The sequence below is a fragment of the Haliotis rufescens genome, unplaced genomic scaffold (assembly GCF_023055435.1).
Source record: "Haliotis rufescens isolate VD_foot unplaced genomic scaffold, xgHalRufe1.0.p SCAF_2, whole genome shotgun sequence".
NCBI lineage: Eukaryota > Metazoa > Mollusca > Gastropoda > Lepetellida > Haliotidae > Haliotis > Haliotis rufescens.
In genome coordinates, this window is record NW_025963890.1 from 68,121,157 (window position 1) to 68,148,933 (window position 27,777).

Consider the following 27,777-nt stretch of genomic DNA (forward strand, 5'->3'; position numbering starts at 1 on the left):
CCATTCTGCTTCACTAAAGTGGAATTGTGATTTCACATCATCTTACATATTGCTATTCATGTTGCAGACAAATGTTCCTGTCATGACATGCTAATGGAAACTAGTGATCGTGAGAATCTTTCTAGAAGCTAATTTGTGAAGACATAAAAAGGGATTTTAGAGAAGGATGACTAAACGTTTCCCAATGAAGAATGTGTGCTCTTTATTGGACCAAAATCTTGTCGTTGAAAGTAAAATAGGATGTGTCAAAATAGCTGGGGGGGGGGGGGGGGGGGGGGGGGGGGGGGGCTAGGTTGATGATGCTGTCTATGGTGAGTTTCTATACTTTCAACGACAAGATCTACAAACAAATCCACGGACTACCTGTGGGATCCCCTCTATCTCCACTCGTCACTGAAATCTTCATGACATCCTTCGAAGAAAACAGCCCTCTTTACAGCAACATTCTAACCCGTCTGCTGGTACCGGAAAGTAGACGACACATTCACCACCATAGCCTACCACAACGACCCCACAGATCTCCTTAAACATCTCAACGCCCAGCACTAGAGAATCCAGTTCACCATGGAAACCGAAACCAATCAACACCTTCCATTCCTAGACGTGTCCCTCCAAACCACAGATGATGGGCTAAGAACAGCAGTGTGCCGCACGCCTACACACTCAGACCTTTACATCCACTACCACTCCTGCAACATTCCCCAGATTAAACAAGCCATCATCGCCACCCTCACACGACGTGCCTCAGCAGTGAACTGGACCTCACAAGAAAACCTTCACGCCCCTCAACAGTTACCCTGCCCACCTCGTCTCCAAAACCATCAGCAAGACCCTCAAGAACTTTGTTCCCAGACCCAAACCAGCACCCTCGCCCATCAGAATCACCATACCCTACGAAGGCCCTGTCACTCATTTCCCGCCTCACCAAGAACAAAGCCAACATAGATGTCACCTTTTAAAAACCAATGCAGAGGTACAAGCAGCGTACGCCCAAACCCCCGATTAGGTATATACCAGATTCCCTGCAACTGTGACCAGCAGTACATTGGAGAAACCCTCACACCCCTCAACACCAGACTCGAAGAACATCAAACCTCAGTCAACAAACTCGACCTCAAATCCGCCATTTCCCAACACATCATGAAGAACCAAGACCATGACATCATGTGGGAAGCCACCAAAGTCCTTTCTACCAACAACAACAACAACTGGCGACAAAGAAAACTACCAGAAGCCATTGACATCAGGAGACACCAGCCGGCCATGAACCTGACCAGGGTACCTATCTGCCTAGTGCTTGGGACTTATTGCTTTGATCTTTGTCGGTGTTAATTATGTAGCTGGCTTCCTTTGCCCTTATTGCTGTTTCCATTCTTTTACCTACCAGCTAATTACCCCCAGCCTCCCGTTTGCCTATTGTCCATTGCCCTTTACTAATCAATGATAATTTGAGGTCTGGCCTCCAGTTGTCCATGACCTTCGGCGCTAATTACTATAAAGTGTGGGCTTCCAGTTGTCTTTTGCTAATCACCTATCAGCGCCATTTATCTGTTGGCCTCCCTCGTTAGTTTCCACCTTTTTTATCTTATTACTTTAGTTGTCCTTACATGTACATATATATTCTCTCTGCCTCATAGCATTCATTCACCTGATGTAGGAGCCAAATTAAAGGTTTATCAGTGCAGAGTTTTCAAAGGAAAAGATGCAGTCACAAAATGAGGCAAGATCACAGGGATTAAATAAAGGAGGGTTAGAAACAAAACACACATTTGATTAAAGGTTTATTTATTCACAGAGAAAATATTTATTTGCTCAAATGCCTTGCCGGGTTTTGATTTCCGCTGGGGGACACCAGGAATGGGCTTCACACATTGTATCCATGTCGGGAATCGAACCCGGGTCTTCGGCGTGACGAGCGAACGCTTTAACCACTAGGCTACCCGACCGCCCCCAACGAATCAGAACACAATACAGTGAGATAAGGAAACTGAAAGAAACCTACCTGTCCATCATCTTATTGTCCATAAGGACTTTGCTGAAAATTACTCCTGTAATAAGCTTGGATGGAATAAAAAGTGCTTACTGGAATCAAACCCCAGTTACACGTAATCTCTTTGTTGTTTGCTATGGGTACAGCAAGGAGGTTTTTCAACATCATAATCACGTGGTTGTGTCAGATGAAATGTTCCGTACTGGTATTGGTATTGGTGATGAACTTGAAATGATACATTGCTGGACAGACAGTCCTACCAGTACAGAAATAAGTCAATCTTCCATGAAGCTGCAAACCACAAAACCCTGACGAGGATGACACAATTTTATGGATAACAACTTTTTAATACTGTAAAAAGCGACGTTTCGGTATAGATCCTTATACCGTTGTCAAGCAGGACTGAATGAGGGTTACTTACTTATATTGGAGATTTAACGTGCGCTTTCCGACTACAAGCGTACGTCGCACACGGTGAATGAGGGTTACTTACTTACTTACTTATATTGGAGATTTTACGTGCGCTTTCCGACTGCAGCGTATTTCGCACACGGGCCCGGCCAAGCCATTTAATGTGTTTCCGAAAAAGGGGAAAAAGTTGTTTGGCAATCCAGTAGGGGTGTTTCAGTGGTTGCTTATATAGAATTTTGGAAATTTTGAGATTTGGAAAAAATGCCAAGAGGGTTTGAGGGGTGAACTAAGGGACCTGAGTATGGAAGTTTGTTAGTTTGATTATGTGGTCTGGTTTTGGTAGTTTTTAATTGGGTTTTAAATGCGATTTATTAGTCCTGTTTTGATTAAGTATACGCCTAAGGCTTTGAATTTTTCTATTTGATTTTGTGGGTTTAGGATTGCTTATAGAGTAAGAGCCTTATATAGATTTAGGGTGGTTTGTAGTGTAGTTCGAAGTGTTAGGTAGTGGGTGCAGTGTATGAGTGCGTGTTCTGGGGTTTCTTGTTGTTTGCAATGTGGGCAGGTTCCTGTTGCGTGTTTTCTTATTATTTTGAGGTTGTTATTTAGGTTGCTATGTCCTGTTTGGAGTTTAGTAATTACTCTGTCGATTTCTTTGGACGGATGTAGAATTTTTGGTTTGGTAAGGGTTTTTCTTAGAACCTTTTTGATTTGGCTATTTGAGTTTTGATATAGATTATGCCATTTTTTGGTGATCTTTTGTTTGTTGACACTTTTAATTTCTGATTTGGAGATGGGTAGGTTTAAGCTTATTTCTGGGATTTTAAGGGATAGTTTAGCGGCTTTATCAGCGTTTTCATTGCCGTATATTCCTACGTGGAATACTATTTGTTTGCCTGCCTTAGTTAAATCGTTTGAGCTTTTTAGTATTAGATTTATTAGTTCAGGGCGGTTTTTGGTGTTTTTATTTTGGAGGGCTTGTAGTCCACTGAGCGAGTCGGTAAGTATTAGGATTTTTTGTTGTTTTTTAGATTGTTGATTATGAAGGGCTGAGGCCATGCCCATTAGTTCGGCCGTGAATATTGATTGATTGTTTGGGAGTCGGTAGGATTGTTTGGCGTCAGTCGGTTGTGTGATGTGGACTCCGAAACCTGTGTGTTTGGAGATCAGATCTGAGGATCCGTCTGTGTAAATGTGACACCAATTTGGCCAATTTTCATGTATGTATGCTAGTGTGGTGGTTTTGGCTATGTTTGGGTAGGTTTGTTTATTTATTGTGCTAGCTAGTGTTATGTCTATTTTGGCTGTTTTAAGTTTTGGGGTGAAGATATTTGATTTTTTAGTTTTGTTTAAGATTGTTTATTTGGTGTTCATTTAAGTAATTGGTTATTCTTTGGTATATTGGAGTAAGTAGAGGGTGTTTTCGAGCTGGGGCTTGTTTTTTTGGGCTGATATTTTTGTTTATTAGGTTTTGAATTAGGGGGTTGGATTGAGACGCGGCCCAGAAATTCAGAGTTAATTGTTCCCTACGTAGATTTAGTGGCATTTCTCCTGTTAAGGCCTGGAGTGAAGTGTAGCAGGTGCCATGTTGAGTGCGTGTTATTAGTTTTAGAGCCTGATATTGGATTGAGTCTATTTTTTTGCTGAGGGATTGGTTTAGGGTGTCGTATATGGCACATCCGTAGTCTATTTTAGATCTAATTAGTGATATATAGAGTGAGAGGAGGGTGTCTTTGGAGGCCCCCCAGTTTGAGCCTGTAAGGCACCTTAGCGTATTTAGATCTTTGCTACATTTAGTTATTTTATTATTTATGTGAGCGTCCCAGGAGAGATGTTCATCGAAAATTAGTCCTAAGAATTTGGTTTGTTTTAGGAATTGGATTGGTTTGTTGTTTAGCTGGAGTTTTGGGGAGGCGGGTTTCATGTTTTTGTGTTTAAATACTATTCCTGTAGTTTTTTCCGAGTTAAGGGAGAAGCCCCATTTGTCAGCCCATTGCTGTATTTTGTTTAGAGATTTTTGAAGTAAGTTTTGGGCCATTTTAATGTTTTTTGTGCGGATCCAGAGGGCTCCATCATCCGCGAATTTAAATGTTTTTTAATTTAGGGGATAGGCCCTCGAATAGATCATTTATCATTATATTGAAGAGTGTGGGGCTGAGGATACTGCCCTGGAGAGTGCCATTTTCTAGGGGACATTGGTCCGATAGCGTTTGGTCTATACCCACGGTTATTTTACGATTGTTTAGGAAGTCCTGGATGTAGTTTATTATTTGACCTTTGAGTCCTATTTTTTGTAGTTTTTGTATTAGCCCGTCGTGCCATACCATGTCGAAAGCTTTGGAGAAGTCGAAGAAGATGCCTGTAGTATATTGTTTGCTGAGTTGTCCTGTTTTAATGTCCTGCTCTAAACGGGCGAGGTGAATGAGGGTTGTTGTTGTTGTTGCATTAGGTGTTTAAGAGGTCGCCTTCTGCCTAGACAATTTCGGCTGACCTGTCCCTCTTTGGGACTCCTGTGTGTGAGAAGAGTTCACATATCTATTGTGAGTTCGGTGTTCACATAATTTCTGTTTTTGCATTGATATGATTTCTATTTTCTTATATTGATATGATTTCATTTTTATCCTTGGCTGCTCTGTTTATATACGTTCGAGCAGCTGTCTTCTAAATTCTATATAAGCAACCACTAAAACACCCCTACTGGATTGCCAAACAACTTTTTCCCCTTTTTCGGAAACACATTATATGGCTTGGCCGGGCCCGTGTGCGAAATACGCTGCAGTCGGAAAGAGCACGTAAAATCTCCAATATAAGTAAGTAAGTAAGAGTTCATAGTAGGAGGATGGGATGAAATAGCCTTGATCTCTGTTGATTGATGGCTTGTGGCGGCGAATGTGGACTGCTTCTATTAGTTTTCTTTTAGTGAAATCATGGAGGTTGTTGGAGAGAATTTGGACGTAAACTTCTAAGTAATGAATATCAAACAATTCACAAAACCCTGTTTGGTGTCAATGCCAGTTGGAACTATTTCGAGGCTGGACACGGCAAGGGGCGGTGTAGCTGGCTGGGGGGAGTCACTGAGCGCATGGCAGAGGAAGCAGTAAAGAGTGGACATGTTATCACACAGGACGCCCTGGGATTCTCACACAGGGCAAAACCCTCCAACATGTATCAGTAGTCTCTGTTTGTCGCATCTGATGAGTGCAAAATGATGGCAGCTGAGATTGAGTTACGAAATTGGTTTTGTTTGTTTGTTTAACGCCACACTCAGCAATATTCAAGCTATTTGACGGCGATCTGTATATACTCGAGTCTCGACCAGGCAATCCAGTGATTGACATCATGAGTATCGATCCACGCAATTGGGATCGATGGCATACATCAGCCAAGTCAGCGAGCCTGACCACCCGATCCCATTAGTCGCCTCTTACGACAAGTGTAGTAGGGGTTGCTGAAGACCTATTCTACCCCGGAACTTCACGGGTCACGAAAATTGGTCCCCGTAAGCGGCACAATGAAGATTCATGCTGTGAACAGTCAAGGCCTAAACACAATTGCTGTGAGGTGTGTCAGTTGTTACTGTGGAGTGTGTCTGGGTGGCGGATGGTGCACAGATTGGAGTGAGTGAGTATGGTTTTACGCCGCGTTTAGCAATATTCCAGTAATATCACGGCGGGGGACACCAGAAATAGGTTTCACACATTGTACCCATGTCGGGAATCGAACCCGGGTCTTCGGCTTGACGAGCGAACGCGTTAACCACTAGGCTACCCGACCGCCCCGAAGCGGAGGTGAATCTTGGAAAAGGGAGACAATCTACGGAGTCACCAATACAGTCTGTACTGCATCAGGGTACAGATGTTACAGGAGATGTAACTATGACAGTGGATACACTCGCACCAGATTCTTACATTGCTGATGTTTATGATAACGAGTGGTATATTGGAAAAGTGTTGGAAATTGATCCCACAGGTGCCACAGGTGCCACAGTGCACATTTCTTTCACGGAAGAAAGATGAAGCTCTAAAAGTGGCCACAACATCTCGACATCATATGGTACTCTCAGCAGTATGGCATGTTCCAATTATAGGATCCAGTTCAACAAACTGCTTTCTTCTTACGAGGGCCATTCAATATATAACCAGCCTAAGCTATTTATCAGATCTTAACGGTTGCATGTTGGTCACGTGCTGTGCACAAAGTTTCACTGAGGAAATTGTATTTGAAGTCACACACGTGATCTATAAAGATGGCAAGGGTTGATTCTGCCAAATTTTCGTCAAAGCGGAACGGGTTTAAAGTATTGCCTCATCCACCTTATTCACCTGACCTGGCACCTAGCGACTACTTTCTCTTCCCAAACTTGAAGAAAGAACTGCGTGGACGTCATTTCCGGTCCGATGATGAACTCACGACAGCAGTGGAGGGGTGGTTACACGAACAACCCCATGGTTTCTATCACAACGGGCTTTTAGCTCTCACACATCGCTGGACAAAGTGCATAGACCTCAATGGTGATTATGTTGAAAAAGAAGAAGTGAGGAGCAGTAGCAAATATGTTAGGCTGGTTATATATTGAATGACCCTCGTATATTGACATTATTGAGGAGCGATTTGGGAAGAGGATCTGATAACAATACAATTGTTTGATTATGCAATCTGAAATAAGTACTAAGGAAGGAGGAAGTTGTTACATGAGGCTTAAATCACATACCACGTCAAACACATAGCGTATGAAACACATCTCCTTGTTCTTTATCGATGATTGACATGTTCGTTATATTTGAAATGTCCGTTTTAGTTGGTAATGGTCTAGTGTTGATACAAGTTCCTGGACTAATGTAGTTTTGTTTTGTTTGTTTGTTGTTTAACGCCGCACTCAGCAATACTCCAGCTATATGATGGCGGTCTGTAAATAATCGAGTCTGGACCTGACAATCCAGTGATTGACATTATGAGCATCGATCCACGCAATTGTGATACGATGACATATATCAACAAAGTCAGCGAGCCTGACCACCCGATCCCGTCAGTCGCCTCTTACCGCTTACAACAAGCATATAGTTGCCTTTTAAGCCGAGCATGGGTTGCTGAAGATCTACTCTACCCCGGATCTTCACAGGTGGCCTAATGTAGTGGTCTGGAGAGATTGACATTTTAATTGTACACGTCAGTTAACTTGTTTCTCTTCAGACTCGCTTAACATGACTGGGGCACGGGTGGCCCAGTCGTCTAAGGCGCCGCGATTCGCTGTGCAGAGTTGCGTCCCTTGGACACGCCAGAAACCTATGATTGTGGGTTCGAATCCCGGTTCGCCCCGATTATGTTTCTAGGTTTGTCAGCACCATACCCGTGGTAGTGGGTTTCACCGAAGTGGTAAACGTCTGAGACCTGCATCACTTCGGGCTTTCCTCCCACATTAAGCTGGCACGCCGTGATATAACTGGAATGCTGTTAAAAGCGGCGTTAAACCCAACTCACTCACTCACTTAACATGACTGAATGTAATTTGTTCATCTTTATTGTATGCAAGCAAAGAACTTGTTCAGATGTTCGTGACTGATCAGCAATGTGTCTGCTGAGAACATTGTTTGAAACCATGGTGGCCTTATATACAAATCTGGCGATGTGGAAATGTACGTTATTTGTTGTGGATCGTGGAGTCTCACGTTGTGATCAGATATAGGTAGCTGTAGCCATAAACAACTGAGCAGATGATCTCTGATAATTGCGGGTCTGTGGAATAACCACTCTAAAGAAATGTACAAAACCTGATTTCCATTGAATTCAAAGTTTTACTGTTTGCAATATTTAAAAGAAACCCCATCAGTTGTCGGTGTGAATCCTATTTTTATGTAGGTACTTCAAAAAATGTGACATCATATATATTGTTGGAATTACTGAAGTTATAGTATTTTTATGAAGATATTCTGCAGTTGTAGTTAGCTGCTTAATGTCCATTCTTCACTTTGTTTCCTCTATCAGTAACGTACACGTTCCTTAAGAAGTGGCCCCCTAAACTTTGATTGCTAATCCTGATTTAATCATATTTAATTTGAAAACCAGTGATATACATACACAATATGCAAAATGCTTCTAAACCAAACAAGTTAAATATATGCTCTATAAGTTAATTTTTGTTAATGTTTGGGGTCAAAGGGTCCTTTTTATAGAACTTGAGTGTATTCAAGGTGAAAGTGAAGAACGAGGCTTGGCATGGCGAACTGATGAATTCCGGTTGTCATGGATTCAAAATAACAGCATGATGACTCAGCCTCTTCCAGGTGTGTGTGTGTCTGTCTGTCTGTGTCTGTGTGTGTCTGTGTGTGTCTGTGTGTGTCTGTCTGTCTGTGTCTCTGTGTGTCTGTGTCTGTGTGTGTGCACGTAGGAATGTCTGGAAGGAGGGTACTGTAAAATAATCAAAATCACACGCACCGCCGAATACAGGCGCTCTCCACCTCCATCCTTGACAAAGTAGAAAGCAGTATCATATATATTCCTGCTGCGGTATGTCACTAACCACGTTATCTGTGCAGGTATTTTTGTGTTCTAGGAAGTAATATTCCCCAAATCGGACGTTGTTAGCCGTCGTTTTGACACATGCAGTTTTGTGTAAATTAGAATACTTTTTCATATTCTTCCTGACCAGTTCAAATTTATGCTGACTAAGAGGTTATAGATGTTAACACAAATGGAACTCTTGGCTATGTCAGTTGATAGAAAGGCCAATACTATTCATGGTTAACGATGCGCAAATATAAACAACAATCGTGTTAGAAATTGCTGAAATCAATCACGTTCAATATTGTTCAGAACTACCTTTATCCTGGTGTCTTCCACTGGCCATGTTGCTGACACAGTGAGTAAAAGCTATGTGTGACCGTTACACGAGTTTGTTGTCTGTTGTCTAACTTGCATGTGTAAAACAACCGTTGTATGATTTTGAGTCATATCTTCGCCTGTGCGGGAAAATCGGTTCTAATATTAGATCCATGTAATGGTAATGTAATAGATTATTACCTCATTAAAAGTGAAATGTCCGAGGACAGCACTATCGTCGATTCGTGGCATCAACGTACCAACAGCATCTCGACATCACAGTGTTAAGATGCAGTTTTTATCGGGGGAAAGCCAGAAGTAATGTAGGTGTCAGACGTTTACCAATTTGATGCAGTCCACAAGCACGGGTATTGTGCTGACAAACCTAGAAATATAATTAGGGATTCCGGAATTCGAACCGACCGACTTTGGTGAAATCCACTTGCGCGGTATAGGCATTTAGGAGGAAAGGGAACAAATGCAGTTTCAATGAAATTGTGGGATCAATGATAACATCACATGTCGTTCTGAATACCCTCTGTTAAATATTTCGAGGTTGCAAGATTAGAAAACACATTCCGACTGTCAGTTTCATGATCTGGTAAGCGACGCTTTGATTGGTTGGTTGAAAGGTCGTTCTGACGTGACCCGTAATGGGATGTCCTCAGATCTTTATTAAGCGATAGCGAGAGCTAAGATCTGATTTTAATGAGATTGATAAAGAAAGGTCCTTACTTTTGCACAGGTACAACTCAGAGGCCTATCAAAATACCAATTCGCAACAAGTGACCCCGGAGTAAGAATAGCATGCAAAGCTCAATGCGTATCAGTTGTTCAATTTCCTAGAGAGCCGCCATCATTTAAATAGTTTTCATTTTGGAACGTATTACCTCTTTTGCGCTTACGTAGTGTGGTGTGACCTTGACCAAGGGCACCAGTAAGGGAGAGAACCCGGAGCGACATGTCCATGGCCTCTGTATACATGACTTCCACTTGAACTCCAGATCGGTTCAGTGTTCTGTATGTACCAGTAAACAATATTCTTCTCAAATATATATTCTCATACGTATTCAATTTGATCAGGCTCTTCCTACAGGTCTGGTCAGCTATGAGCCAGTCGCTGTCAAAACTAAGGTCATATAATGAATGTGTGACGTCTTGCAGTATAAATCAACAAGGTATAGACATGCATCAAAAACGTCCCTCTGTGGTATTGTCACTCGGGCGTCTCATAAAGGCGGTAGGTCTTCAGCAACCCATGCTTGCCGTAAAATGCGACTATGCTTGTCGTAAGAGGCGATTAACGGGATCGGGTGGTCAGGCTCGCTGACTTGGTTGATGCATGTCATCGTATCCCAATTGCGTAGATCGATGCTCGTGGTGTCAATCACTGGATTGTCTGTACTAGACTCGACTATTTACAGGCCGCTGTCTTGTAGGTGGAATATTGCTGAGTGCGGCGTTAAACAGACCACCGTTATACAGGATCGCCCCAAACAGGCCCTTCAGTTTCCCATTGATTGGACATCGTGCGTCCCTCCACTGTCCACGTGTGAGGGTTCATGATGTTGCAGCGTCCACTGGGCCCACTGACGTTTGAAAGTCAATCCAGTGTAAGGTGTGTGTCTAATTCAAGCCACACTATTTACTCGAGCCTTCACTCGCTATTGATCACAGATTCTACGAACCGAAAACGTTCCAGGAAACCTAAACTAGACTATTGATATAACACTGGCTATTACAACCCTCCAGAATAAGACGTAACAAAATGCAGTCGAGCTGCTTAAAAAGGCCAGGCATCGTTATCAAACACACTGGCTATTGATCTTGCTCCGTAAGGATGAGGTTTGCCTGGTGACATAAATAGCAACAACTCACAGACAATGATGGCTCCGTTAGACGTGTACAACTATTTCTCCTTAAACCTAGTCATTTTTGTCGTTGTTGACGGCGTACTCACCAGAAATCAAACTTTTGCACTGCGGCCAGTGACTGGTTTTATAAGCAAGGTCCCACGGCGTCGGGAACGATAACACACACTCAACACGTCAGCGAGACTGACCACCCGATCCAGCTGAGGCTGCTTGGTGAACAATCCTAACCCGGAATCCTCACGAGGCTTGAACCACGTCAGTAAATTTAGTTTCCAAAACATTAAATAAGTAGAAGTACACATACGTCTGTCCGAGCTCCCTCCCGCGGTCATGTCTGTGTATCACAAAAAGACAATGTGATACCACAATACTATTTCCTGTTAAGGTAAACAATGTGAAAACGTGAAGCTGATTGTTTAATTACCATTCCTTGTGAGGGTAAACCAGTTTTATTAACAGACCCATTCAATAACAGAGCCGAGTTCTGTTATCTACCATGGAGTACCATTATTGACAGTGATGCAATGTACCAGATATCCAATATGCAAATACCAGGGCTACAGGGTTGTTATACTCCAGCAAATATGATACAAACTGCAATATCTGTATACCCAAAATAAATGCCAGGCTGGTTCTGCCCATGAAAAGAAATGAGATACATATTAAATTTGGAGGTCAATATCACCAGATTAGCTCATAAACCACTGCCTTCTGGCATTGGAATCTGGCAAATTTGTACACATTATTTTCATTAAGAATGTTCATTATCAGAATTCAAACGATGCAAAACAATTTCAACATGAACGTTGTCCATACACAGGGCATGGCGTGACCAGCCAATTGATAGAACCAGGTTCATTCAACCACCCGTCTAGGTGAAGTCAGGGTCAAAGTAGTGTGTTGGGCAAAGGAACTGTGTACGTGGAACCAGTGCCCCCCACGACCAGAATTACTTCCTCCACTGACACAGGGGCTCAACCCCCGGAAAAGGGGTTGCCCAATTGTGTTGCCTTTTACGGCACGGGGTTAACACTGATTACATCACAGTGAAGAATATACTAAAATAAATTCTAAAATACTTAATTATTTTTATATTTATTTTTACATGTCTGACATTCCCATAAAACAGATCGATTTCAAACAATCTGACACATTTAATAGTGTCATTATGCTCTGAGGAGTGGAAAGTCCATATTTCCAATGTTGACATATATCTCTCTTATGTGAAAAGTCAGTCTAATTGAAGAAAGGAAAGGAAAATAACATAACCATGAAGAATTCCACTTTCTCAAATTGTGATTTCAAGTCCTATTTCTAGAAACTACAAAAAAACGTCGAATGCACACAAAAAAGTATATATTTCTAAAATATTATTAAAACCTGGCAAACAATTATCAATTATTGTTATGGTATCACATATGAAATGGAGATTAGCCTCAAAAAGTAATATAGGAATATATTAAAATATTAATTCAGAATTATTTATAGTAGATTCAGTGGCACTACTGAGACAACACTCCTATGACAACCATCTAGAAAACAACTTAAACTCATTAAAGATTGCATATTGGACAGCCATTTGTTTTAGGTATGCCTCCCTGGGTGCTTCTACCACTCCCCAAAACGTCTGTTGTTGTCAGCTCCAGCCCTTGCATGGGCACTTTATGTGTATAGAACACTTCTACCCACACTTTGCCCAGGAACAAGGTTGATACTAAGTCTCGATGATTAAACTTGTGTGCTTCCTTCATCAGAAAAATGTTATTCCTTTCATCCAGATGAATGAGGTGTTGATGACAAAACTCATCCGCTGGTGAATAAGCCTTTGTAAGGACCAATGTGACGTAGTGGTTATCCGTTTGACCTGACATACAGTAGAAATCCGCGAAGTACAGCCTGGCTGACTCATCAAAGACTCGCTCCAGGGGAACCTTCACTCTGGTGTCTCCAAATGGTGATCTAATTGGCAGATCACCGTCCCACGGGGTCACCCCAAAGAACACACCCGAAAGCTTCCCGTTTACAGGACAGCGTGGATCTCCACCGTTGTCCTTTACTGTTGGCATCATTGTTGCAAGATCTTTGAAATAGCCACTAGGTTTATTTCGGTAAAAATCCCTCACTAGGCCCCATGGCCCTCCTTTACAGTAAGCGCAGGCTTTCTTGAGCAGTCCTTTGAGATACCCTGCAATCAATAATGTTTATATCAGTCTATATAACGGGTAAGAAATATTTTGCCATACATATTTATTAGTCATTGGAGTTAATAGATAAAGCATACACTATACAATAATTCAGACACTCGAACACACACATCTTTACCTTTGTCGCCAGCCATGCTCCCTCCTACAGCCATGATGATTTATGTAGGTGTTACTTTTTCCAGCTCTTCTTCAACGGGTGACGTGGTAGTTATGTTTGTTATGCGTATACGTTGGCACTATCAACAGCTCAATACTCCCGTGTGCAAACATTAATATTGCATTGTCTAATACATGAGTGTTGATCCTAGAACTGTTACTTTCCCTTTCGATTTCGCATTCTAAGTATATAGTAGGAGACCCGTCCAGGAAAATAGGAGGTACTGATGGCCCATATTCATTTAAAGTCAGGAAAAAGCCCCTTTGTATTATCGGGGGGAGATAAGGTTCAGTTGGATGTGTTTACAAATGTATACGCTATGTAGAACGGACTATAACATCTACAGGCAGGTAGCTGGCCATGGTATGGGGTGCAGTCAAGCGTTAACTTGTCGGACAGAGTCTAGTATAGTCCGTATCAGAAAAATAAAAGTCTGTTATAGAGTGATTTTTAAAAATGAGTTTGACTTGTTATATTTCTTGATTTGTAAAATGTTTTAAAAAGTGATGTTTTTTACTAAAAAAAAAATATTGATTCATTCAACTAAAGAAGTTTTTATTTTTTTGGTAACTATAAGTTTTTGACCTGGTAGTACAAATTATTTAGGATAAACATTTTAACACATAGTACACAAGAAAATAAACGCAATTATATTCTCAAGAGGCTACAACAATTATATAGTGAATAGAAAAAGTTATTTTCAGGCAAGTTAAACATTTAACATAAAAGTACAGATGATTGAGTTGGGTTTTACATTGCTTTCAGCAGCTCGGGTCATATGATGATGTGCAAAGCTTGATGCGGGGGAAAAGTCTACAATACCGATGCTGGTAGATGCTGTACAGACAAGGGCATGTATCTCTCGAACCAAGGGTGATGAAAGGATGTGGTCCTAACAGCGCACCCTAACATAAGCACATTGTGGAACTGTTCTCCACAGTGTAAATGTTGCACATGTGTGGCTCTGAACTTATCCAAAATGTGTCATATATCTATTCTTTAGTCCTCCATAGGAGAGTTACAAACATATAAAGACAGTATTTACAAGTGTACGAAAACAGGCATTCTTATGTAAAGTCAATCCCTAGTCACATGTCAGAACATATGTTTCTTCACAAGGTCTATATTATTCTTCAATTGGAAGAGACCTTTGACTGCAGCTTTTGCAAAGTTCTCTACCGTCTCTGGATTTGCTGGGATCGGGGGTGTACATGCCCCTGGACTTTCCCAGGTCTTCAGACTGCGCACAAGTGGATCACGAAGGTTGCAGCTATTTCAGATCTGGATTTCTTCTAGCAATTTCCCATGCTTTGTGGGGGGAGATAACCGGATGGATTTGTTTAAAATGCATTAGATCTGGATCAGAGTTTATGCGTCTTCTCCAGGCTTCAAGATCATTCGCTTTAATGGCATCTTTCACAACTTTCTTCCAGGTATGACAGCTGGGGAATGTACCATGGGTACTAAAGATTATATTTAGAAATAATACGTTTAATGTCAGGAACATAACCCAGGGAAGTGGGAGAGCAATAGTAATTTGAGAGGGAAAGCCTAGTACTGAAAATTCTTCTCGGAAGGAACGTTATTCTGCTATTGCATAGGTTCCCTAGAAACAGAAGTTTTCTCTTGTCTATTTCAGATTCCAAGGGGGTCCATCCTATAGGGCATTACAAATATCAGTCCATGTGCTTCGAGGGAGACCTTGTGCAATTTTTAATGCAGCTCTCTGGGCACGCTCTAATGATAACAGTTCAGCTTTGCTTAAGCCACACCACAATTCACATCCATACAGGGCCCTTGGTACACAGACGCTCCTTAAGATGTTGGAACTCACTAGAGGGTTCAGTCCTCTTATAGTCCAGGCAATCTAGGCCATTTTTTCACTAAACTTGGAACAAATTGCAACAGAATTGATTTTACCATAATGCATTTCTACAAGGTCCCGAAAACAACATACTAAAAGTCCCAAGCAATCCCAGTTTGGGAAATATGTCTAATTTGCATAATCCAATATGGCCACCAATTATCAATATATCTTCCATATGTCAGGGTCAATGTTTTGATGAAAAAAAGCATGTGTTGTCTTGCGAAACATCCGTGTTATACTTCTAAAAAGATATTCATAACTCCTGAACGTTTTCGATTATTGACAAATCTGCACAAATTCACGATGGCCGCCAATTTCAAGATGGCCGCCAAGTTTCCTAAATGTGTGTTTATACTGTTGAATCGTTTATCTCTAAAACAGTGTGCTACGACTTATATGCATATAACTTGGCACACTAACTCACTGAAGTATAGTTAACACTTTTAGTTAAGAAATTCCGTCACCAGAGCCCCCTGGTGGCCCAACATTCCAAGATGGCCGCCAAGAGTTTAATGGCTAGACATAGAATGTCAAGACACTGTTGGTCTCTGATGACATATTTGAATGATTTGAAGTTCTACATTGGGGTAAACAGACCCAAGGATATATGTAGAATACTCAATCATTTGAATAAATCCAATATGACCACCAAATATCAATATTTATCTCTCAAATGACATGTTTTGGCGAGTTTAGATATCAATGTTGATTGTTTTTGTCTGAATCTACTTATTAACATGACAATAAAGGCTATAACAAGTTTCGTTTTCAAACCAGTTGTTTCACAAGAAGTCGATGAGTTATCTCCCTTGTAGTTGAGATAACTCATCGACTTCTTGTGAAACAACTGGTTTGGGGTAAATTCTGAGAGGACCTCATATAGGTCATCCTTGTTTCCAACAAGTATTTACAGGAATGAAAACGAAACTTGTTATAGCCTTTATTGTCATGTTAATAATTCAATATAACCACCAAATACCAATATTTGAATATAAATCTGAAACTTCATATCCACTGCGCATTCCGTCACATGATTGTGTGATCCATGAACATTATTACGTGATGAAGAGTGAAAAAAATGTCACAGTGAATGCTGCAGCTTGACGTTGCAGGGTCATTATATACATGTACCTCGAAAGTCTCAACAGGTTTGACATCCCCAAGAAGTCTGGTAACTGTTTATTGGTACAGCTTGTACCATGGTATTCCCTGCACAGAACACTGCAAGTGAGACCATATTTCCGACAAGTGCATCTTCGCGTGTTACAGTCTTTCTTTGAAATTACAGCAGATAATATCAAGGAGCGCTGAAGGTGCTGCAGTCTGATCTGACTGTGTTGATAAGCAACGTCCATCTGTCCTGTGCCATCCCCGCTCAAATGGATTCACACTGGACCCTTTCCACTCGTTTATCAGGTAGTTGACATGGGGGCTGTGGTATCTTGCGACTGCAGAGTTTGCTGGCAGAGTTTATTGCTCTGCATGTGATCAATTATTCGACACCTTCTCCCAAAAATCGCTTGTATCATAAGCTGTGCAGTCCTTCCACCTTATATCCGCCATATATAGACATATGTTCACCTGCTTCGGTGATGACTTTTTCATCCCCAGTTTCCCTGTTTGGCTGAAATGTTTAGCCTGATGGCAGTGAGTGAGTGAGTGAGTGAGTATGGTTTTACGCCGCTTTTAGCAATATTCCAGCAATATCGCGGCGGGGGACACCAGAAATGGGCTTCACACATTGTACCCATGTCGGGAATCGAACCCGGGTTTTCGGCGTGACGAGCGAACGCTTTAACCACTAGGCTACCCGACCGCCCCAGCCTGATGGCAGAACAAGGCATCATTTTCTTCACTGCTAGACCCTTTACCAAGCCACACAGTCGAGAAGTGGTGCCAAGAATTGCATGTAAAAAGAGCACATGCTCACATACATCACTGCCCAGCAGCCGCTTTGATTGATCATGCACCAAATCCTGTTCCTTCTTGAAGCTTGCTTGGGTTCGGGTGCCAGAAACGTTATGTGGTTCTTTTTAAACATGATGAGGAAGGAGGATAAGCAAATCTGTGTCATCTCCAACCAGGACAGTGTCTGTTTTCCTTGCAGATGTGACAGCGTCTTGTTTTGCCAGCTTCTCCAGTTTGTCATCAAGATAGGCAATAAAACGCTGTTTGATTTTTGCTTTGTTCAAGAATTCCTCCTTCTACGATCGAATGACCCTGTTCTTCTCATGTGTGTGGCATCTTTCGTTGAAAGCCATGAAGCCATTGGCCATACAAGACAATGTTAGCAGCATATTTCTGCACAATATATAGATGGTATATACACTGTAGTTCAAATACATGATATAACGTAGAACCTCTTGGTCGGGGTAGCCCATGAAGTATAGCACTACCATCAAGAATGTACTGGACATTTCCAGGTTCTTGTTGTTTAACTTGGAGGGTTTTCCAGATAGCATCAGCAAGGGTTGCCTTCCTGGCCTGCAGATAATTCAAACAATGCCGGCGGGTGACTACAGAGTTCTTACTTGAACAGTGCTGGTAGTTCAAGTAAGAACAGTACTGTAGTGGAGTGACAGTTTATTTCACAGGAAATGGTCATTCGATCGAAGAAGGAAGCATTCATGAACAACGCAAAAAACAAACAGATCTTTATTGCACGTCTGGGTGACTAACTGGATAGATCTGGGTGCACTTCTGTACATACAAAACAGGCGAACATTAACTTGTGCCTTTATGTGATGTTAGGAGGAAGGACTTGATAGCTTAAGGCACAAGTGATTTTGTGAGAAGGTGACAAAGAACCTACCACATGTAAGCCACCAACACTGCCGCCATTGCAACCTCTGTAGCCACAGCCCCCCATGTCCACTACCAGATAATGGAGTGGAAAGGATTCAATATGAATCCATCAGGGTGGGGATGACAGGATAGATGGACGTTGCTTACTAATACAGACAGATCAGCCTGCAACACTTTCAGCAGTCCTGGACATCATCTGCTGTAATTGCAAATGGGACTGTAAAACAAGAGTGAGTGAGTGAGTTGGGTTAAACTGACAAACCTAGAAACATAATCTGGGCGAACCGGGATTCGAACCCACAATCATAGGTTTCTGGCACGCCGAAAGGACGCAACTCTGCACAGCGAATCGCGGCGCCTCAGACGACTGGGCCACCCGTGCCCCCCTGTAAAACAAGAACAAGCACTTACCAGAAACATGGTCTCATTTAAGTGGTGTGTGCGGGGAATGCCATTGTACAAGCTGATGATGTTCATGAATCACACAATCATGTAACGGAAAGAGCAGTGGATCAAACGTTTTCAGATTTATATACAAATATTGGTATTTGTTGGCTGCACTGGATTTCCACAAATGAACTACAAGGGAGATAACTCATCGATTCTAGTGAAACAACTGGTTTGGGGTAAATTCTGAGAGGACCTCATATAGTTCATACTTGTTTCCAACAAGTATTTTCATGAATGAAAACGAAACTTGTTATCGCGTTTATTGTCATGTTAATAAGTACATTCAGACAATAACAATCAACATTGATATCTAAACTCGCCAAAACATGTCTTTTAAGAGATAAATATTGATATTTGGTGGTTATATTGGATTTATTCAAATGATTGAGTATTCTACATATATCCTTGGGTCTGTTTACCCCAATGCAGAAGTTCAAATCACTCAAATATGTCATCAGAGACCAACAGTGTCTTGATATTCTATGTCTAGCCATTAAACTCTTGGCGGCCATCTTGGAATGTTGGACCACCAGGGGGCTCTGGTGACGGAATTTCTTATCTAAAAGTGTTAACTATAATTCAGTTAGTTAGTGTGCCAAGTTATATGCATATACATGTAAGTCGTAGCACACTGTTTTAGAGATAAACGATTCAACAGTGCAAACACACATTTAGGGAACTTGGCCGCCATCTTGAAATTGGCGGCCATCTTGAATTTTTGCAGATTTGTCAATTATCGAAAACATTCAGTTGTTGTGAATATCTTTTTAGAAACATAATATGGTTATTTCGCAATACAACGCATGTATTTTTTCATCAAAGCATCGACCCTCATCTGACATATTGAAGATATATTGATAATTGGTGGCCATATTGGATTATGCAAATTAGACATATTTCCCAAACTGGGATTGCTTGGGACTTTTAGTATGTTGTTTTCGGGACCTTGTAGAAATGCATTGTGGTAAAATCAATTCTGTTGCAATTTGTTCCAAGTGAAACCTTATTTTGCCTGTACTATTACGTGGACTCCTGTTCTTAACAACGCCATTGTGGTAGACCTCATCTTTGAGCAGGCATCTAATGTCCGTTCCCAGGAGCTGTATTCCGAGTCAAGTAAAATTCCAACATGTTTAATTTCTCTTATAGTAGTGATTTCTTGATCATACAATGTTATATTGATTTTAGCGGCACTTGATGGGCCAAAGGTCAATAATTTGCTCTTTGACGGAGCAAATGTAAACCTCCATTGCCAACTGTATGTTTCACAAATAGACACCATTTCTTGAAGATGTGATGGCACTGGAGAGATCAAAGTGATATCGTCAGCTTGGGTGGGAGCAGTAATGCTGACGTCCAGTACAACAGATCCCTTCTTACTCCTAACTAAGTTTCGCAAGAGCTCATCTATATACAGTAGGTATAGTTTTGCAGATAAAATGCTCCCTTGTCGAACACCTCTATGAAGTTGAAACCAGTATGACTTCTCGTTGTTTGCTAAAACGCAACTTCTCACATCCGTGTAAATATGATCAACAATTGTCCAGAGCGGATGTGGCACTTCCATATAGTAGAGTTTCAGGAGAAGGCCAGGCTGGTAGACAGTGTCGAAAGCCTTGGAGCTATCAGGGAAGGCTACATGAACTACATCAGAACGCTCTGAGTAATGGTAAGCTGTTTCTTGTACCAGAAATGCAGTGCGGATTGATGACATTCCTTTTTGGAAACCAAACTCTTGATTGCATGGGAAGGTGTCAGAATCTGTGATCTGTTGAAGTTTTTTTGATAGCACAAGTTCAAACAGTTTAACTATAACTGGAAGGAGTGTCACGCCTCTATAAGAGTCTGGAGACATTCAAGTGTTCATAGGTGATTTCGTCTGCACCTGCTGCAGCGAGAGGCACAAACGAAATACCTCCTCCTGTGAAGTAAATAGAAGTTCAGCCTTGTTACCTTCTGCTTGGATTGTTTGACGTATTTTCTCAACTTAAATATATATATAAGGCCAATGATGGAGTCACGGGTCAATAGGTACATTGATGACGTCATTACTCCTGCCAACAGGAATACTGTTAATTCAAATTACTCTACTTATATATGTTTAGATGGGGTATATTTTCACTCCTATTTATATTGCCTTTAGGGTTTGTATTCAGCCCAAGTAAACATTTCTGGTGAGAATATTCAGCAACCCAAGCTTATCGTAGGAGTCGACTATATATACTTGCCGTAAGAAACGACCAGCAGGATCGGTCGGTCAGGCTCGCTGACTTGGTTGATGCTTGTTATCGTATCCCAATGGTTTAGATACATGTTCATTCTGGTAATTACTGGATTGTCTGTCCCAGAGTCGATTATTTACAGATCGCCGTTATGCAGCTTGAATATTGGTGACTGCGCCGAAAAATAACGCTACTGAACTTAAAAGGTTCAATATGTCTTCGTTCAGATTGAGGTTTTATGTTCGTTTTCAACATACAGCACCTCAACAAGCCCTTAAACCTGGTTTTCACAACACTATGCGGCTATTTTTGTTTTCCATGAAGTAGGAGACAAGGTGGCCCAGTCGTCTGTGCTGTGCAGAGTTGCGTCCCTTGGACACGCCAGAAACCTATGATTGTGGGTTCGAATCCCAGTTCGCCCCGATTATGTTTCTAGGTTATTCAGCACCATACCCCTGCTCGTGGGTTTCAACGAAGTGGTAAACGTCTGTGTCACTTCGGACTTTCCTCCCACATTAAGCTGACACGCCGTGATATAACTGCAATACTGTTAAAAGCGCCGTTAAACCCAACTCACTCACTCCATGAAGTAATATTCCCCAAATCGGCAGTTGTCAGCTGTCGTTTCGACGCATACTGTTTTGTGTAAAAGCTGTTATCACAATGAAAAACTCTTGGCTATGCGTGTCACTTGATAGAAAGGCCGATACTGTGCATGATTAACGATTCGCAAATATAAACAACAATCGGGTTAGAAATCAAATCAATATTGCACAGAACTACCTTTATCCTTGTGCGCTTCACGCGTATATCCCGGTGTGTGTGTGTGTGTGTGTGTGTGTGTGTGTGTGTGTGTGTGTGTGTGTGTGTGTTATATTCATAAACAGTCAATAAATTTTATTTACTAAAGTAGTGACACATTAATACAGAACAAACGCTATGTGGCCATTTCATCAATATTACATGCATAAAATCAAACGTAAATATACCCAACATCATTCAACATCCGGAGGTTAATAAATAGTATAACACCAAAAGGATGTGGATTTACGCCCCAAAAAGATGTTTTACTCGTATAATAATCTTTAAAGTGTGGTAGTTTACTTCAAAAACAAAGACCAGGTCAAAAGAAAGAGACCTGTGGTTCATTTGTCCACCTCAAATACTTTACTGACTAAATATATTAATAATACGCATTTCAGATATTTGATTTATTTTCATATTCCTGTGGCAATTTGCTTTAATTCTCTGTCTGCAAAATAACCTGTACATCGAGCACATTTTCTTGGCTGGTAATGTTTGGTTTTCTACCCAATCCGATTATGAAAACACCCCTCTTGACTGACATATGAAATTCTATACATTGTATTACACAATACAGTCATCTCTCCTAAAAGATATGTATGGTGCTTCTTTCATAGACCTGGCTAGACTTTTTTATACCCTCGACAAAATGTCGGGGGTATATAGTTATACCAAGGCTCCGTCTGTCCGAACGTCCGAAAACTTTGTCCGTGCGATTTCTCTTAAACTATTCAGGGGATTAATCTCAAACATAGAACATATTATCTGTGTCATAAGGAGGGGTGCAGTCAAAAGAAAAAAAATGTTTTTATTAATTTTCAATTTTTTTATGACTTTTTCAAACCCTAACGTCCGTCTGAAAACTTTGTCCGCGCGATTTCTCTTAAGCTATTCATGGGATTCATCTCAAACTTAGTACAAATAATCTGTGTCATATTGAGGGGTTCAGTCCAAAGAAAAAAGTGTTTTTATTAATTTTCCATTTTTAAATGAACTTTTCAAACCCTAACGTCCGTCCGAAAACTTTGTCCACGCGATTTCTCTTAAACTATAAACTGTGTCATATGGAGGGGTGCAGTCCAAAGAATAAATTGTTTTTATTAATTTTTCATTTGTTTATGAATGTTTCAAACCCTAACCAGGGTTTCCCCTTGTTATAACCTAGCCCTCAGACTAGAGACAATACCAGAGGCGTTGGGGAGAGACTTTTATTTCGCCATGCACATGGCCGGTCCACATGTCATAGTTCTAGGGTACATCAGGTAATATAATGCTTATCAAGATATTACATTCCTCCCTCTTTGGAAGGAAACAGTACTAAACCAAACATATCTACATTAAAGATGCCAAAGTGCTTCTCAACATTTGTACACAAGAAAGCCATCTACAAAAATCAATCTCTAGATTTAGTAGGTATCTGCCATAAGGGAAAATATGTCAACTTCTACTGTTCAAGTAAACTTTACCTTAACCCAAAATAACACATGAGTTCACATCAATCTCATTAACCAATTACTTCCTAACAAAGTCCTCAAGATATCTTGGTTCACGTCGGGTCCTCTTAGAAGATCTACTCAGAACGGGAGATTTAACATTGCAATTTTCTGTTGATAGTACAATCTCTGAAGCAGGATCCTGTATCGTCTCTGACACGTGATCCTTCTCTGGAAAGTCATTGATAACAGGTATCTCGACATTGCGCGTCTCTGGTAGAGCAGATTCTACCTGTTGATCTGAACGAGTGTCAGTATTGCCTCTGAGTAGTTGGGTTTCTCGAGTACGCAGATGATCCTGATCACATTTCGACCATCAAACAGTTCTACCTCAAACGATACTGTTCCTGTCCTGTTCGACACTGACACACCTCACACTTTTTCACTGTTGACTCCAGAATTGAATCCATGCTAGGCCACCACACATAGCTACGAGCAAGTGCCTTCATCCTACTTATTCCTGGATGTGCCTCATGAAGTTCACAAATAATCCTGTCCCGACCTGGCGGGGGAATCACTACACGGTTACCCCACAACACACAGCCATCCTGTACGGTCAGCTCATCACGGCGACAGTAGTATGCCTTCATTTCTGGGTTTTCACAGAAATTAGGCCATCCACACTGCACATATCTCAACACTGTTGACAACACCGGATCCAGGCGCGTCCATGAACGAACATGTTTGAATGTCACAGGTGTAGTATCCATCAGTTCCAGAAGCATGATGTATTCCGGAGGTACAGGTGTTTCTTGAATACTTGGTTCTTCTTTCACAGGAAGTCGGCTCAGACAATCCGCATTGGCGATCTGCGATCTTGGTCTGTAGACAAGTTCATACTCATAAGCAGACAATGTTAGTGCCCACCTCTGAATCCGTGCTGATGCCATCATTGGTATCGCTTTGGTCTCAGCAAATAATCCCAACAATGGTTTGTGATCGGTCTCTATAGTGAAATGATTTCCTGCCAGGTACTGATGAAATTTCTTCACACCAAACAGCATTGCTAAGCCTTCCTTTTCCAGTTGCGAATAGTTTTTTTCAGCGGAGTTTAGGGAGCGTGATGAATATCCAATGGGACGATCGCCTCCCTCTTCAGTACGATGAGACAGTACTGCACCAACTCCGTAGGGCGATGCATCACAACAGAGAATCAGTTCCTTCTTCGCATCATAATGAACGAGAACTTTATCAGAACACAGCAGTGACTTGCATTTCTCAAAAGCTGACTGTTGTCGGCTTGTCCACTTCCATGGTACTTCTTTCTGTAACAGTTTGTGTAACAGTGCCAGAGCAGTGGAAAGGTTTGGCATGAACCTTCCATAATAGTTCAGCAAACCCAAGTAGCTTTTCAGTTCTGTCACATTCCGCGGAGGTGACACTTCTTTGATGGCCTTGACCTTTCCAGCTACTGGATAGGTGCCCTCTCTATCCAGACAGTATCCCAGATACGCAACTTCTGTTGCCATGAAGCTACACTTGTCCTTACGAACTCTCAGACCTGCTGGGCTAGTCTCCTCAGAACTTCATCTAAGAGTGTCAAGTGTTCATCCCTCGAACGGCCACCAATCAGAATATCATCAATCCTGACCAGAACTTGTTCAAGACCTTGTAGGGTATTCTCCATGATGCGCTGAAATATACCAGGAGCTGACGACACACCAAATGGCAGACAGTTATACCGAAAGAGTCCTTTATGTGTATTTATTGTGACGTACTGCTTTGAATGTTCGACCAACAAGACCTGCTGGTAAGCTTGACTTAGGTCTAACTTAGAATAGAACTTTGCTCCTCCTAATGTTGCGAACATGTCATCTGTCTTTGGAATTGGGTATTTATCCAACTTGGACACTTTGTTCACAGTCACTTTATAGTCACCACAGACTCTAATACTCGATTCGGACTTCACCACAGGTACTATGGGTGCTGCCCATTCAGAAAACTCTACAACTTCTATTGTACCATTACTCTGTAGGCAATCAAGCTCCTGTTCAATCTTCTGCTTCAATGCATATGGGACTGGTCTTGCTTTATGGAAGATCGGTTGGGCATTCTTGTCAACATATATCTTTGCTTTCGTTCCTTTGAACGTACCCAAACCATCCTTGAACACTTCAGGATGCTTATCCAACACAGTTCTCAAACTGCTTTGCGAATCCTTAGCAGTCACATGTTTGATTATATTCCAATCAACATCAAACACATCAATCCAGTTACGTCCAAACAGACTAGCACGGTTCCCTCGGGCGACTAATAGGGGTAGACTTGCAGTCACTCCTTGAAAATCAACCTCCACCATCACCTGTCCCGCAAGATCAAGCTTATTTCCAGTGTATCCAAGGTATGATTTAGTCGTAGGTGTCACAGTCAAGTTCTTTACACCCTGTTGAAGATGTGACAAAGTCTTTTCACTCACAGTGGATACCGCAGCCCCAGTGTCAAATTCCATCTTCAAATCTTGACCGTTGACTTGTACTGGTACATAAACTAGTTTGTTCACTGAACCAGAAACCATGAACATTTCATATGCTTCACTCACATCCACAAATCCCTCAGAATCCTGTGAATCATGTTCTTGAATGTAGTTCGCTCTATTTCCGTACTGTCTGTGATGTCTACCTCGGCGACCTCGACTCTGTCTCCCACCTCGATGTGAAGCTCTCCTCTGACCATTTCCCCTCCTGTTGAGACGTTTCTGTGATAAATGTCCAACAAGTCCACACGAGTAACACTCCTGATCTTTAAAACGGCATGTTGAAGGGTCATGTCTTCCGCCACAACGAAAACATGAAGAACTGTAGTTACCTCCCCTGGCTGGTTTCTTCGTAATAAAGTTGACAATACCAGTGTCAATGGATGTTGCAGTTTGTTTCTGAAGATCAGCAGAATTTTTGTCAGCCGCTTCCATTGATGTTGCTATGGCAACGGCTTTGGTGAATGTCAAATTTTCTTCTGACAGTAACCTGGATAACATTTTCTGTTTGTTTATACCGCAAACGAATCTGTCCCTCAGCATGTCGTTAAGGAATGCTCCATAATCACAAAATTCAGTCAGTTTTCTCAATACAGCAACAAACTCACTGATGGTCTCGTTGGGCTTCCGTACTCTCGTGTTGAAGTGGTAGAGGTGCACAATCTTCGACGGTTGGGGGTTGTAATGGTCTTTCAACCATTTTACAAGTTGCTCAAAACTTTTTGACGTCGGCTTTTCGGGGCGAAGTAAGTCTCTTATTAATCAATAAGTTTTACCTCCCACGGAACTCAGTAAAGTCTGACTTTTGCGTTCAGTTATGGAATTCGCCTCGAAGAAAATCTCGGCTCGCTCCGCATATTTGCTCCAATCTTCGACTGTTTCGTCAAACTCGCCAAGATTCCCGCATACAGACGATGCCATCTCGACTGCGCTTCCAAACTTCGCAAAACTTCAGGTTTATACCTCGTCGCCAATTGTTATAACCTAGCCCTCAGACTAGAGACAATACCAGAGGCGTTGGGGAGAGACTTTTATTTCGCCAGGCACATGGCCGGTCCACATGTCATAGGCGAGTGACGGCACGTGCGGACTACGTTCACAGGCACGTAAGGTATTCATACGCGTCACTCTGACAGTACATAGTTCTAGGGTACATCAGGTAATATAATGCTTATCAAGATATTACACCCCTGATGCAGGATTCTTGCGTATATGACACTCAATTAAGGAAAACTATGTCCAGAAATATATAACTGCGTCATGATTGACGAAATTTCAAAATATCTATGTTGTTGTTTAGAAATTACCAGCTTTGGAATGAAAATATTACAACTACTCACCTGAAATTAATTAATAAACATTTTCCGAAGACAATATATGCAAACGTCTTAAAATTTACGTCTAGTTTTTAATTAATCGTCGTTTTTGAAAGTAACATAACTTCGCATAACACCACTGCCACAGGCTAATTTGCAAAGCCTGTCACATGACCAGACTTTTCTCTCGTTTTAAAACAAACGCTAAAATCAGAACAGCCGGGGGCTTTACATATTGTTTTTCATAATTATATAGATATGCTACTAAAACTGTGCGACTGTGAGGTACACGACAAAATATATTTATTCTTCAAAGTGAACGTAACTCTCACACTCCGTGTGGCTTCGATGACAGCATGTGATGTAAACAAAGTGAAAACTCCGCAAATGGACAAAGTTTTTCACGTTTCGGCATATATTCTCACTAAAAGTTAACCGTGACATATGTTTATCTAGATGTGTAGACTCGTAAAAAATGAAACAGAAGAAAATATTATCCTTGTTGCGGTGAAAAAAAGTGATTTGGCGCGGTCACAGTATGTGGTTAAGCGGAACCTATGGAACGGGATAAACGGAAGTTGTAAGTATCGGAGGGACACATGTTGTTACCGAAATTTAGGTAAACATTATTGAATGAAATTTAAATTAAAATTAATAAAATAGATGACAAACATAATGTCAGATATACAGAGAACACATTTTATTACCAGATAGTGTAACAACAGGATTAACATGAGTAATTCAATTCGGATTTGTTATGCTATTTCCGATGACGGATCATGACAGACTGAAATGAGACTGAAGAAAAGTCTCTGCGTATTATACACGAGAGATATTTTTTTAGGATTTAATTGCCCATACGGGGGTGCGACCACTGCTTCGCGTGTCTTTGCAA

At 41.4% G+C, this 27,777-nt stretch overlaps 2 protein-coding genes across 2 annotated transcripts; both read right to left on the reverse strand.

The window, feature by feature from the left end:
- Positions 1-11,490: 11,490 nt before the first annotated feature.
- Positions 11,491-13,580, reverse strand: LOC124134622 (phytanoyl-CoA hydroxylase interacting protein-like). Its single transcript, XM_046499553.2, has 2 exons — positions 13,414-13,580; positions 11,491-13,276 (listed from the first exon to the last, which is right to left on the reverse strand). The coding sequence occupies exons 1-2, from the start codon at positions 13,445-13,447 to the stop codon at positions 12,645-12,647; spliced, it is 666 nt and encodes a 221-aa protein (XP_046355509.2). The 5' UTR covers positions 13,448-13,580; the 3' UTR covers positions 11,491-12,644.
- An 11,008-nt stretch (positions 13,581-24,588) lies between these two features.
- LOC124134513 (uncharacterized protein K02A2.6-like) lies at positions 24,589-26,487 on the reverse strand. The gene is made up of 2 exons (XM_048399405.1): positions 26,343-26,487; positions 24,589-26,255 (listed from the first exon to the last, which is right to left on the reverse strand). The coding sequence occupies exons 1-2, from the start codon at positions 26,485-26,487 to the stop codon at positions 24,589-24,591; spliced, it is 1,812 nt and encodes a 603-aa protein (XP_048255362.1).
- Between the last annotated feature and the right edge of the window lie 1,290 nt (positions 26,488-27,777).